A 13,513-nucleotide genomic window follows, 5' to 3' on the forward strand; every position below is an offset into this window, starting at 1 on the left:
ATCCATGTTTTTTGTTTGCTGTTTTTCAGATTCCACATATATGTGCAATCACAGGTATTTGTCTTCTTCTGACTTATTTCACTAAGCCTAATAACCATCAAGGTCTATTCATGTTGCCACAAATGGCAAAATTTCATCCTTTCATATGGTTGAGTAATATTCCTATGTGTATATGTGTGTGCATGTGTCTATACATGGCACATCTTCTTTGTCCATTTATCTCCTGATAGACACTTACATTGCTTCATCTTGGCTAACTTATGATGCAATGAACAGCAGTATAGGTGGACATATATCTTTCAGGGTTAGTGTTTTTGTTTTCTTCAAATAAATCTGGATCATATGGTAGTTCCACTTTTAGTTTTCTGAGGAACCTCCACACTGTTCTCCATAGAGGCTGCACCAATTTACATTAGCACCAACAGTGCACAAAGTATTCCCTTTTCTCTACATCTTCAACCCCATTTGCAACTGCATCTAAAGGAATAAATACTTAGGAATAAATTTAACCAAGGGTTTGAAAGACTTGTACTCTGAAAACTCTAAGACAGAGAGGAAAGAAACTGAAGATGACACAAATAAATGGAAAGATAAACTGTGCTCATGGATTGGAAGAATCACTACCACCAAAATGTCCATACTATCCCAAGCAATCTACAGATTCAGTGCAATCCTTATCAAAATATCTGTGGCATTTTTCACAGAACTAGAATAAATAATCCTAAAATGTGTTTGGAAACACAAAAGACAATGTAATCTTGAGAAAGAAGAATAAGGAGGTGTCATGCTTGAAACTACACCAAACTTGAAACTACACTACAAAACTGTGGTAATCAGAGCAGTATGGTACTACCACAAAAACAGACAAACAGCCGAATGGAACAAAACAGAGAGCCCAGAAATAAACTGATGCTCATATCATCTATTAACCCATGACAAAAAAGGCAAGAATACACAACAGGATAGAGATAATCTCTTCCATAAATAGTACTGGGAAAACTGAAGAGCTACATGTAAAAGGATCAAACTTGACCACTTCCTTATAGCACACACAAAAATAAACTCAAAACAGATTAAAGACTTAAATGTTAAGTCTGAAACCAAAATACTGGAAGAAAACAAAGGCAGTAACCTCTTTGACATCAGTCTTAGCAATACCTTTTTTGAATATGTCTCCTTAGGCAAGACCAATAAAAGCAAAAATTAAAAAAACTGTACCATAACAAACAAAAAAGTTTTTGCAGGGAGTTCCCAGCATGGCTCAGAGGAAACAAATATGACTAGCATCCATGAGGATGCAGGTTCCACGAGAGCCCCTGGCCTTGCTCAGTGGGTTAAGGATCCAGCATTGCCGCGAGGTGTGATGTAGGTCGCAGAGGTGGCTCAGATCTGGCATTGCTGTGAGGTGTGATGTAGGTCGCAAAGGTGGCTCAGATCTGGCATTGCTGTGACTGTGGCATGTGCTGTTGGCTACAGCTCTGATTCAATCCCTAGCCTGAAACCTCCATATGCCGTGGGGGTGGTCCTAAAAAAAAAGGAAAAAGAAAATAAAAAATAGAAATAAAATAGCAAAGCAAACCACCAACAAAATGAAAGGGTAACCAACTGAATAAAAGAAGATATTTACAAGCAATATAGCCGATAAGGGATCAATATTCAAAATAGATAAAAAACTCATACAACTCAATATAAAAAACAAACTCGATTTAATTTTAAAGAATAAGTGGGACCAAAAGACTCTTGCATATCATACATGCTTTGTGATTAACCATCAATTTATATTTATTAAGACTATATCAAAAGAAATAAGTATGATCTTAGAAGTTAAAAGTCTGAATGCAAATTCTCAGTTATTATTAGACTGAAAACAGTACATTCTCAAACAAAACAAAAAGGGTGTTAATACCTTTTTCTTCTGACTGTAATATTATTTTCAAGTTCTTTCTGCTTGATGCTTTAGGGATTAGTTACCATATTTGAATACTAAAATTTATGGTTTCACATGTTTAAGATTAAAAAAAGTAGTGGGGAGGAGTTCCCATCATGGCTAAGCGGAAACGAATCTGACTAGCTCCTTGAGGATACAGGTTCGATCCCTGGCCTTGCTCAGTGGGTTAAGGATCCAGCATTGCCACGAGCTGTAGTGTAAGTTGCAGACATGGCTTGGATCCTCTGTTGCTATGGTTGTGGTATAGGCTACAGCTCTGATTTGACCCCTGGCCTGGGAACCTCCATATGTCAAGGGTGTGGCCCTGAAAAGACAGAAAAAGATAAAAAAGTGCTGATAAAAAAACTAGTGGGGAGGGTTTTTAGCCATTAAAAAAATATTATCAGGCATCTTCTAAATTCTCTGGAAACTATGCTTTTGTAGATGTAGAAAACAGTCGTTAAATTTAAAAGCCTAGGAGTTCCTGTCGTGGCATAGCGGAAACGAACGCAACTAGTATCCATGAGTATGTGGGTTCAATCCCTGGCCTGGCTTAGTGGGTTAAGGATACAGCATTGTCATGAGCTGTGGTGTATGTTGCAGACACGGCTCGGATACAGTGTTGCTGTGGCTGTGGTGTAGGCCAGCAGCTGTAGCTCCTATTCTACCCCTAGTCTGGGAACTTCCATATGTTGTTGGTGCGGCCCTAAAAAAAAAAGCAAGAAAAAAAATTTAAAAGCCTATTCAAAGCCAAATAGCAATTCAAAGATTGGGCCCCAAATGCAATTTCTATGCCATACTTAATATATGCAACATGAAATGTAAATCTCTAGACACTGAGCACATCAAACAAACATCAAAATGTACCAGCAGACACCTTAAGTTTTAAAAATGTAAAACATATGCTGAAAAATAAAGCACTGATAAATCATGGCTCTCTCTGGGAAAAGAAAAAAAAAAGTAAGACTAATGATCTGTTGCATATTTAGTATTAACTGTTATTTCCTTTCAGATTTACTGCTACAGAAGCAGTAACTAATGTAGAAGCATAAGCAGGATGAGTTTTAACCGACATCACGCCCTCAAGTTTATCAATATTTGATGCAGTTCAGCTTGGTTAAACATATTATAGGTTATAGGAGAATAATTCAAACCTCATGGGCCATTTTAATGTTAGGTTTTTCCCTTCTCTCATTTTACACATTTCATTTTTTGTAAAAGTGAACCTACGTATTTATGCGCTAAGCCACCAAGGAAGAACTACAATGTAAATACAAACACAGTCAAATAGATTGAAAGATTCAAAAATATAGTAAAGTCAAGAAATCCACACTGGGTTATTAGTGTCTCTAATGTTAAGTTACTGAGTAACTAAAAAATTCAATACACTTATATATTCAAGTGCTCCAATATTTACCGTTAATTCTATAAGATGAGGGAATGAAAGTTTGTATAAAAGTAAAAGATCTATAAGATTTCTCTAATGAAACAGTCCATATGAATTCATAGCAAGCAATAACTAATGAACAATAATGCTAATATTATTAGAGATTCAGGCACATCTATTGTTTGATCCTTCTACAAACTCTATAATACCTTAAGTGAATAACTAAGTTTTGTTGGGTCTCAGTCTTTAAATCTGTAAAACAGTGTGTGAAAAGTAGATGACTCTTTCCAGTTCTAAACATCTGACTCTATAATTACATCAAGAAACAAAATTTAAAATGTATTAATTTTGGAGTTCCCATTGTGGCTAAGCGGTTAACCAATCTGACTGGCATCCATGTGGACACAGGTTCGATCCCTGGCCTTGCTCAGTGGGTTAAGGATCTGGCGTTGCTGTGGCTGTAGTAAAGGTTGGCAGCTACAGCTCCGATTCGGCCCCTAGCCTGGGAACTTCCATATGCCAAGGGTGTGGTCCTAAAAAAGGAGGAAAAAAAAAAAAGTATTAATCTTAAGTATTTAAATAAAAAGGCAAATGTTAATCTGAAAAGGTAAAACAAGATTTTTTTTTTTTTTCCAATGTATGCTAAATCTTAAAAGAAAAAGCTCACCTTCATTTTCATTCTCTTCCAATTTAGTGAAATAGAATTTCCGGTGTGTCAGGTAGACACATAATGGATTACCCAAAAGCATGAAGTCTGGGGAAGTGTTCTGATAACCTGCTAAGTAGAGAGGTGATCATGTGCTCCTAGAACCTAAAGCCATTATGCTGCTTTGAGAAATGATTGAGACCAAGATTTTCCCAAAAATCTTAATTACCAAAAAAAGGTTCTTGGAGCACAGACCATTATGATTTCCAATCCACCAAGGGTCAAGATAGAAACATGCATTCAAAGTCATGGATACTTGTTCAACAATGCACATGCTTTTCAGATTAAGTCTACTTTTGATAATGAGTGGGTAGATGAGTTTCATGGACGTTAATTCATGCTTTCATTCATTTTTAAAAATCTTATTATTCCAATGTTAAAATTCTTCATATCCTAGTATCTCATCAAAAACAGTTAAGAGGATTTAAAAATCAGGTCTATATAATCATATAAACCTTGCTACTCCATTACAACTCTGTTGTTTTTACAAATGTTTTCAAATCAGTTCTGACTTTAAAAACCTAATTCTACTTATTACCCTAATTTATTTCTGCTTTTCCTTACTCTAGTCAAACAACAGTCTCTGTAAACACAGTCTTTTAATTTCTAATTCTTTTTCCTCTTATGAGATCTTCCCTCTTTTATGAAAGAAATATTTATTCTACATCTGCCAAGCATCCTTTCTCTTCTGCTTCAAAGACCTATTTGAAAAACCTTTCTTAACACATTATGATGCTTCATGTTTCAGGAACTTTTACTGGAGAAAATAAGCAATATGAAATGAAACTTCCTTTTAGATTATTAAAACAAATATGAATTTCAACTTAGAGACTTCCTCTATATCCTAAAGTCTAACAAAAGTATATTCAAGTATATTGATAGACTGACTTTGAGAATTACACATTTTCTCCTGTCTAAACTTGTCATCTCTTCATCTTTCTGTGTTGCATTCTGAGATAATCTACACCTGAAACGATTTTGTAGCACATTAGTCCGTATCCATATTACACTCTCTGGTACGTAGGTATCAAAATTAGTATTTCACTTAGTATAAAATCTCTCTGGTGTTTTCTGTAACTTGAGTATTCATAGGGAGGGGATGGTTGTTGTCAATCTGCCATCTTGAATCAATCTCTCTAAACTCAATAATAATATCAATAATAACAATCATTTAACATAAAGTCTTATAAGTCATACACAGGATTCATTTTAAATTTAAACATTCCAAGCATACCTTTGAGAATAATGACTTCCAAACTATTTTAAATAATGACTATTAAATACTCACCAGGGAAAGCATCAAAAGTAACTCTGTCACCAGGAACAGACCCATGAGGAGGTGCCAAGATTTCAACTTTCTCTGGTGAACTAGCACACATTACCATTGCCTGAGATACTACTCCCCTCATCTTTGCAGGTTTCAGGTTACAAAGTAAAATCACCATCCGATTTTGCATCTGTATGAAATATAAATTGATGATTAAAGATACATAGAGATTTAGAATAATCATATCTAGAATACATTAAGGTACATCTAATATGTTAAATATCAAATGTTCTATTTGTGTGGCTGCTTTATCCTTTTCTGTGTCTAAAACCTTTTATGTTAAAAAGCCTTATATCAACATGAAAAAAAAAAACATTTTACAAACTGACAATGCAAGAGAGATCAAAGAGCAGAGGTAAGGCCTTTCACTTAGGTATTTGTTGAACGAATAAATTAAAAAATGATTGAATGAAACAAAATTTGGTTTTGAATTTCAGCTGCAATGCACTAGCAATGAGACTGTATAAAGCTGATCTCCCTATTTCCTCACAAAATGAGGGACATGATATTAAAGACTTCTAACAAAGATTAAATTATAATGTGTGTAAAAGCATTTAGTTTAACATTAGTACTAAGATAAATGCACAATCACTTTTTCCTGCATGTTTGATCATTTCCAATACTATGCAAGATTCATTTCCTAAATTAAAAAATAAGAATCATTTAACAATTCAAGCATTATGCACACTACAATCAACAATTAGGGCTATTTCTACAATTGTTACACAAGTAGAGAAATTTCTTCCAACTTCAAAAGCTGAAGTTTCTTAATTTTTTTCTCAACAAGCAAAAACAAGGAACACAATTGTTTAAATTATTTCAACAAGTTTAAAATAAAATAACATACAAGAATATCACTGTGGGGGGGGGAGAGACACATATTCTAGATAAAAGATGGTTTTATAAATAAATGTGCAAATTTAACCCCAAATTTCGTAATTAAAACAACAACAAAAAACACAGGCCTAAGGCTCAATTTTAAAAGGCCTGTTTTTGAGGTCTTTGAGAATTAGACTTTTCTTCAAACAAGAATGCCACATATATAGAGACTTAAAAGAAAGTTACAGCAAATGTGTATTAGAAAAACAACAGGGTTGGTAAGATGATGCAATCTGTTAAGAATCAGCTAAGAGCTGTGGAACTTTACCTCAGAAAAATATACGAATGTACAAAACTTGGTATGTAGTTTTGGGGGCTAATGCTGTACTTTACAGACTGCTTACTAGTACTGACTTGATGGGTTAGATACAGATATGTATATAAATAGCTATGCATACGGTTGTGAATGGCAGCCTTTGGAGAGAAGAAATAGTCTGTAACTTATGACAACAAAAAAGTTAAAGCCCCAATGAGGAGGAGTTTTTCCAGTCTGAGCTAGCTCAAGATCAGTTGGTTTTTTTCTCCAAGACTCCTTATGAATCAAACTTCATAAGCAGTTGTGAAGAAGTCCCCATTCTGTACAAAATTATTGTTAAAAAGAAAAAGACACACGTGCCAAGTTTTTTTTTCATAGATAGGAGCTTTCTTTAATCTCCTTAATTCCATCTTTCTCGCCTCTACAAAGCAACCAGATGACACTACTAACATGTGAGACAGATTATACTACTCCTTAGCTCAAAAATCCTCCAATAGCCTTCATCTCACTAAAAGTCAAAGCCAAAGTCTTTGCAATGATCTATAAGACCTTTACATCACTTGGCACCCTTACCTCTGATTCCATTTCCCATGACATTTCCCCTTATTTATTCTGCTACAATGACACTGGCCTCCTGATGTTCTCTGAACATAGACTTCTCATTCAGGGATGCCTGAAAATGCTCTCCCATCAGACAGAATTACTTGCTTTCTTTATTTCCTTAGGCCTTTACTTAAATCTCACTTTTTTGGCCTTCCCTGGCTACTTTATATAAAATGACACTATCTTTCCTAGCCTAAATATTTCCTAGACTTTTCCCCACTTATTTTTTCTCCTGATATTTATCATTATTTAACACACAATATGATTTTCTCACTCCCTCATAGGGATATGAGCTTTACAAAGGCAGAGATTTTTGTCTTTTTAGACAAATCTATCTACTTATTTTAATTCATTGCTGTACTCCTTACCTAGAATAGTTCTTGGTATACTGCAGGTGCTCAAATAAATATTAGCATCGAGAAATGAATACATGTAGGGATCTGTGCAAATTCATAAAGCCAATAAACAACAGAGAAGGAAATGAACAGAGGCACAACTATCTTAAAGTCTACGGTTTTTCTAATATTTCTGACATATCATGGGGCAGAGGCAATAGGTAGTAATTCAACTTACTATAGAAGATGTCTAGAAAGAGCTAATTAAAAACTATCACTGTCTTTGATTCTTTCCACTGTCATTGGAAATATGTTTAAATATTTAATAAAATACAAAACATCCAATCTTTTTGAATAAAGGAATACCATTAAAAATTACAAGTTCAATCTTTATGATCCCCTCTCCTCTTTCTTCTTTAGGTATGAAAATATTTCTTTTTTTTTTTTTTTTTTTTTTTTGTCTTTTTGCTATTTCTTTGGCCGCTCCTGCGGCATATGGAGGTTCCCAGGCTAGGGGTCGAATCGGAGCTATAGCTGCCGGCCTACACCAGAGCCACAGCAACGTGGGATCCGAGCCGCGTCTGCAAACTACACCACAGCTCACGGCAACGCCGGATCGTTAACCCACTGAGCAAGTGCAGGGACCGAACCCGCAACCTCATGGTTCCTAGTCGGATTCGTTAACCACTGCACCACGATGGGAACTCCTGAAAATATTTCTTGAGTTATAAACAAATAAAATTTCCTCTCCAACTTTTAGATTGGTGCTTTCTGAGTTTTTATTACGTGACAATCAAGGAACTTAAAATTCCATGATGGAACAATGACGACTACACACACACACACACACACACACACACACACACACACACACAGTATTTTATATAAAATACCAAACTAAAGGTATTTTTAAAAACTGAGGAAAAAAATACATTTCTTCTTCCTCTGCTCATAAATTTGATCTTTACAGATCTTTTCCAAGTTTTTAGGAGTTTTATGCACTTTTTGGTGGAATTCCTCACAAACTCATCAATGAATCAAAACTGGCTAATGCTGTATGGTCTGCTACAAATAACATGAAAAGACATTAAGAAAGAAGGAATGAAAGTGATGTGCATGTAGAAATACTTTTAGCTACACAGATTACCTGTTCAAGAGGAACATGATTCACCAGGCCACTGACAACGGTTCTTGGAGCTGTTTCTCCAACATCAACTTCTTCTACATACAAAGAATCTGCATCAGGGTGTTTTCTGGCAGTGGTGATACAACCAATTCGAAGATCCAGACGGGAAACATCAACAGGCTTTGAGTCAGCACTTCCTGCTACCGATTGCTGTTTCTTCTCCTTTTTCTCACCTAAAAAATAGTTAGGAATGGGTAACTATCAGAAGTAAAATAAAAATATACTATGAACATCAACACAGCTTTGATCTTCTGAGTTTAAAAGAAAAAAAGAAAGTGTTTATTTCCTATCTTCATTTAAATTTCCTTTAAATAACAAGGTAAGAATTATTCCTGTTACAATATCTTGAACCCTTTTTTAGTAGCTACTTCTCTGTTGAATTAACTGTCTATGTCTCTAGTTAAAGTCAGAGTACTTGTTGGTCTATGGCTCAAAGGCAAATCCATCCCACTGCTTATCAAAACTTCTTTTTTTTTCTTCATTTTTGGCTGCCCTGTAGCATAGGGAGCTCCCAGGCCAAGGATCAGATCTGAGCTGCAGTTGAAACCTAAGCCATAGCTGCAGAAAAAGCCAGATCCTTAACCCACTGTGCCAGGCTAGGGAACAAACCCATGTCCCAGTGCTCCCAAGATGCTGCTGATCCCACTGAACCACAGTGGGAGCTCCTCAAAAAGTTATTAGAAAAATATCATGTTCGTTAATTTACACAGTTGTCTATGGATGGTTTGGTACTATGGCAGAATGGAGGAGTTGTAACAGAGACATTATATCCTGCAAAGCTAAATGTATTTACTAAATAGCCCTTTACAGAAAAAGTAAGCCTTTCTCTAAAACGGAGGTGTAGAAAATCCTTTTAAGATTTACTCCAACTTTAGAGAGTGAAAAATCCTTTACTTAGAAAGGACACACAATAAGTAGCCAACTGACAGAATGAACTACAAATACAATTTCATTGATGAAATGTTCCTCTTATCACTTAAATCAATTAAATATACAATTAATTTATCCATTTTTTATATTTCCCTGAAGACTTGCTAGAGCTATTTTGAGTGGAAGGGAACATTTTCTTCAGATATGTTTTAAAAATTTTACTTGTTGGAGTTCCTGTCATGGTTCAGCAGTTAATGAACCTGACTAGCATCCATGAGGACGTGGGTTCGATCTCTGGCCTTGCTCAGTGGGTTAAGGATCTGGTGTTGCTGTGAGCTGCAGTGTAGGTCATGGATGTGGCTTGGATCCCGAGTTGCTGTGGCTATGGCATAGGCCAGTGGCTACAGCTCTGATTGGACCCCTATCCTGGGAACCTCCATATGCCATGGGTGTGGCCCTAAAAAGACAAATAAATAAATAAACGAAAATTCTACTTGTATTTATATGCTGAGAATATAACTATTAGCATAAGATTACTTTAGCCACTGAGACAAAATGCAACCTGTAAAGAGTTCGTCATCCTAAAACTTACACTTAGCCTCTCTGGCAGAAAATAAAAAATGTAAAACAAAATAAAATCTTATTTGCTTTCCAATCATTCTTTCTTAACTATATCTTTGTTTCATCTTTAAACAAATATTTACTGAGATCTCAGGCACTGAAAAAAGCAAGATGAGGGCTCACACTAGCCAGGCACTAAAAACTTCTTTGAAGAAAGACAGATGTATATAATGTACATGTAAAAAACATTATATACACAAAGAAATATAGAAAGATGGAGAAAAATAATTATGCCTAGAGTGGGAATACATGATTTTATGCAAAGGACATTCGTAATTTATAGAACGTTTACAAAAGAGGAGGTAGAGCTAGTTCAAAATGATGGACAGGGAGTTCCCGTCGTGGCACAGTGGTTAACGAATCCGACTAGGAACCATGAGGTTGCGGGTTCGGTCCCTGCCCTTGCTCAGTGGGTTAACGATCCGGCGTTGCCGTGAGCTGTGGTGTAGGTTGCAGACACGGTTCGGATCCTGCGTTGCTGTGGCTCTGGCGTAGGCCGGTGGCTACAGCTCCGATTAGACCCCTAGCCTGGGAACCTCCATATGCCGCGGAGCGGCCCAAAGTTATAGCAAAAAGACAAAAAAAAAAAAAAAAAAAAAAAAACAAAATGATGGACAATTTTTCATTTCATTAGAAAATTTTTAAAACATACCATTTCCCATGTAATACATTAGCAATGATTTTTTAAATGGTAAAAACTTAAATGATACAGAAATATATATACAAAATCACTATCAATATCTTAATAGCAGTTAATATTTTATGAAGAAAGTATACACTTATCTTAAAATACTAGATTTAGGGAGTTCCCTTCACGGCTCAGCAGTTAAAGAACCTGACAAGTATCCATAAGGACGCGGGGTGGATCCCTGGGCTTGCTCAGTGGGTTAAGGATCCGGAACTGCTGTGACCTGTGGTGTAAGTCACAGACACGGCTCAGATCTCATGTTGCTGTGGCTCAGGCAAGCAGCTACAGCTCCAATTGGACTCCTAGCCTGGGAACCTCCATATGCCAAGGGTGTAGCCCTAAAAAGCAAGCAAACAAAAAACTATATATATACTACTATAACAGTAAGATATAGCTATAGTCATGTATGTTTTTAAACTTTACTTCCTAGGCATTTGAAATACCTTTATCAGGAATCCACATTCCAGAGGTGATGACAAATATCAAAATCTATACAAGAACTTTGTTAAGTCATCATAAGAGACTTCAGAAATACTTCCTTGACAAATGAATGATGCTCACACGTGGCAGTATAGAAGGACTGTATGGGCACCACAGTGCTTGCTTGAGTTGAATTTTGGAAACAGGCAATCTTAGCAGCAAAATATCTACGGAGAACAGCCCTCTATTTCAGCACTGTCCAATACAGTAGCTGATAACCTCATATAGCTATTTACTTTTAAGTTTAAAATAATTACAAATTCAGTTTAGCCATTCTAGAAACGTTTTGAGTATTTCATAGCTTCATGTGGCTATTGTCTATTGTGTTGGATAACGCAGCTATACAGAAGAGAAAGTTCTTTTGGGCAGAGGCATTCTAGACCTAGACCTCCGTTTGGTCCTGTATGCTCCCTCCTTCCCCAAAGGGAGACTTTGTTGTCTCAATGGACTACGAGGTTTTGGACTGATCCTACAGCCACAATAATGGATCCTCTTTGAAGATGGACTTCATCAAACTTATAAGAATAGGCCGCGTGATTGTTTTGTGCCTACTTAGTGAATTTCATAAAGTGAAAAGAATTAGTCTGACTTGGTTTCACTGTAACCATACCACCTAGTGGTGAAGTTATGTAGGAGAAGATGTACAACATTTAACTACTTCTAACTAAAAGAGGTTATTGATGCTTACCAAAAAAACTTAAGCATTAGGTGCTAAAATGGCTTAGGCAGTTCATAAATCCCTCAGGTATTTTATATCTTCCAAAAATTTTAAACAAATTTAAGTATTATGAGAAGGCTGTATAATGAATTTTAAAGGCAGTTTTTAAGGCATATCTGGGGAAATGAAGTCCAGAAAGGAATAAAGAGTAGGTTAAAAAGAAGTCAGATTTATGATTAGAAAAATAGCTTTATACTAAATTAAGGGTAAACTAGAAAGCATGAGACTTTAACACTAATTTAAGATGAGATCATGAGAACCTGAACTACTTGGTAGCATCTAACAAAATGAAGGCAGAGAGTTGGGCTCCAGATGTGCTTTGGTGGTAGGAACTACAGGCAAAGCTGATTTTATTGGGCTTCCCCTTATTGTGCTTTACAGATATTGTGTTGTTTACAAATTGAAGGTCTGTGGCAACTCTACATCAAGTGAGTCTCTTGGCACCATTTTTCTAACAGTATTTGCTCCCTTTTTGTTTCTGTGTCATAGTTTGATAACTTTTGCAATATTTCAAACTTTTTCGTTATTATATTTGTTATGGTGATCCATGATGCGATCTTTTATGTTACTATTGTAAATGTTTTGGGTACCATAAACCATGCTGAGATAAAATGTTGAACATAATAAGTGTGTGTTGTGATTGCTCCACCAACAAGCCGAACCTGTCTCTTTCCCTCTCCTCAGGCCCCTCTTGAGACAATACTGAAATAGGGCCAGTTAACAACTCTACAATGGCCTCTAAGTGTGCAAGTAAAAAGGAGAGTCTCAAATTCCTTGCATTAAATAAAAAACCAGAAATGATTAAGCTTAGAGTGGAAGGCATGGTGAAATCCAAGACAGGCCAAAAGTTAGAGCTCATGCCAAACAGTTGGCCAAGTTGTGAATGCACAGAAAAGTAGTTGGAGGAAATTAAAAGTGCTATTCTAGTGACGACATGAGTAATAAGAAAACAAAACATCCTTAGTGCTGATATGGAGAAAGTTACAGTGGTCTGGATAGAGGGTCAAAACAGCCATAACATTCCCTTAAGCCAAAGTCTAACCCAGAGCAAAGTCCCAACTCTCTCCAATTTTTTGAGGGGTGAGATGAGAAGTTTGTAAAAGAAAAATTTAAAGCTGGCAGAGGCTGGTTCATGAGATTAAAGGAAAGCAGTTGTCTCCATAATATAAAAATTAAAGGTGCAGCAGTAAGTTCTAATGTAGAAGCTGCAGTAAGCTGTGCAGAAGCAGTAGCTAAGATAATTAATGAAAGTGGCTACACCAAACAACAGATTTTCAATATAGACAAAAGAGCCTTCTATCAGAAGAAGATGCCACCTAAGACTTTCACATCCATACTGTAGAAGTCAATGGGGCTTCAAAGCTTCTGAGAAAAGGCTGACTCTTGCTAGGAGCTAAGGTAGCTGGTGACCTGAAGTTGAAGCAAGTGCTCATTTATCACTCTGAAAATCCTAGGGCTCTTAAGAATGATACTAAATCTATTCTATTTGTCCTGCATAAATGGAGCAACAAAGCCTAGGTGACAGCATAT

The 13,513-nt window shown here is 36.1% G+C and overlaps 1 protein-coding gene across 4 annotated transcripts in view; it reads right to left on the minus strand.

The window, feature by feature from the left end:
- The window catches only part of AIMP1 (aminoacyl tRNA synthetase complex interacting multifunctional protein 1), a 41,725-nt gene that overhangs the window by 8,008 nt on the left and 20,204 nt on the right, over positions 1-13,513 (minus strand). For all 4 annotated transcript variants that reach the window (XM_021100269.2, XM_084970624.1, XM_084970625.1 and 1 more), the window contains 2 exon segments: positions 8,568-8,779; positions 5,309-5,477 (listed from right to left, as the gene is read on the minus strand). In XM_021100269.2, coding sequence (XP_020955928.1) covers positions 5,309-5,477; positions 8,568-8,779 — 381 coding nt within the window.

The sequence above is a fragment of the Sus scrofa genome, chromosome 8 (genome assembly GCF_054392235.1).
Source record: "Sus scrofa isolate SSC_HxYL_T2T_F1_AM1 chromosome 8, Sscrofa_HxYL_maternal_Yorkshire_Landrace_v2.0, whole genome shotgun sequence".
Taxonomy (NCBI): domain Eukaryota; kingdom Metazoa; phylum Chordata; class Mammalia; order Artiodactyla; family Suidae; genus Sus; species Sus scrofa.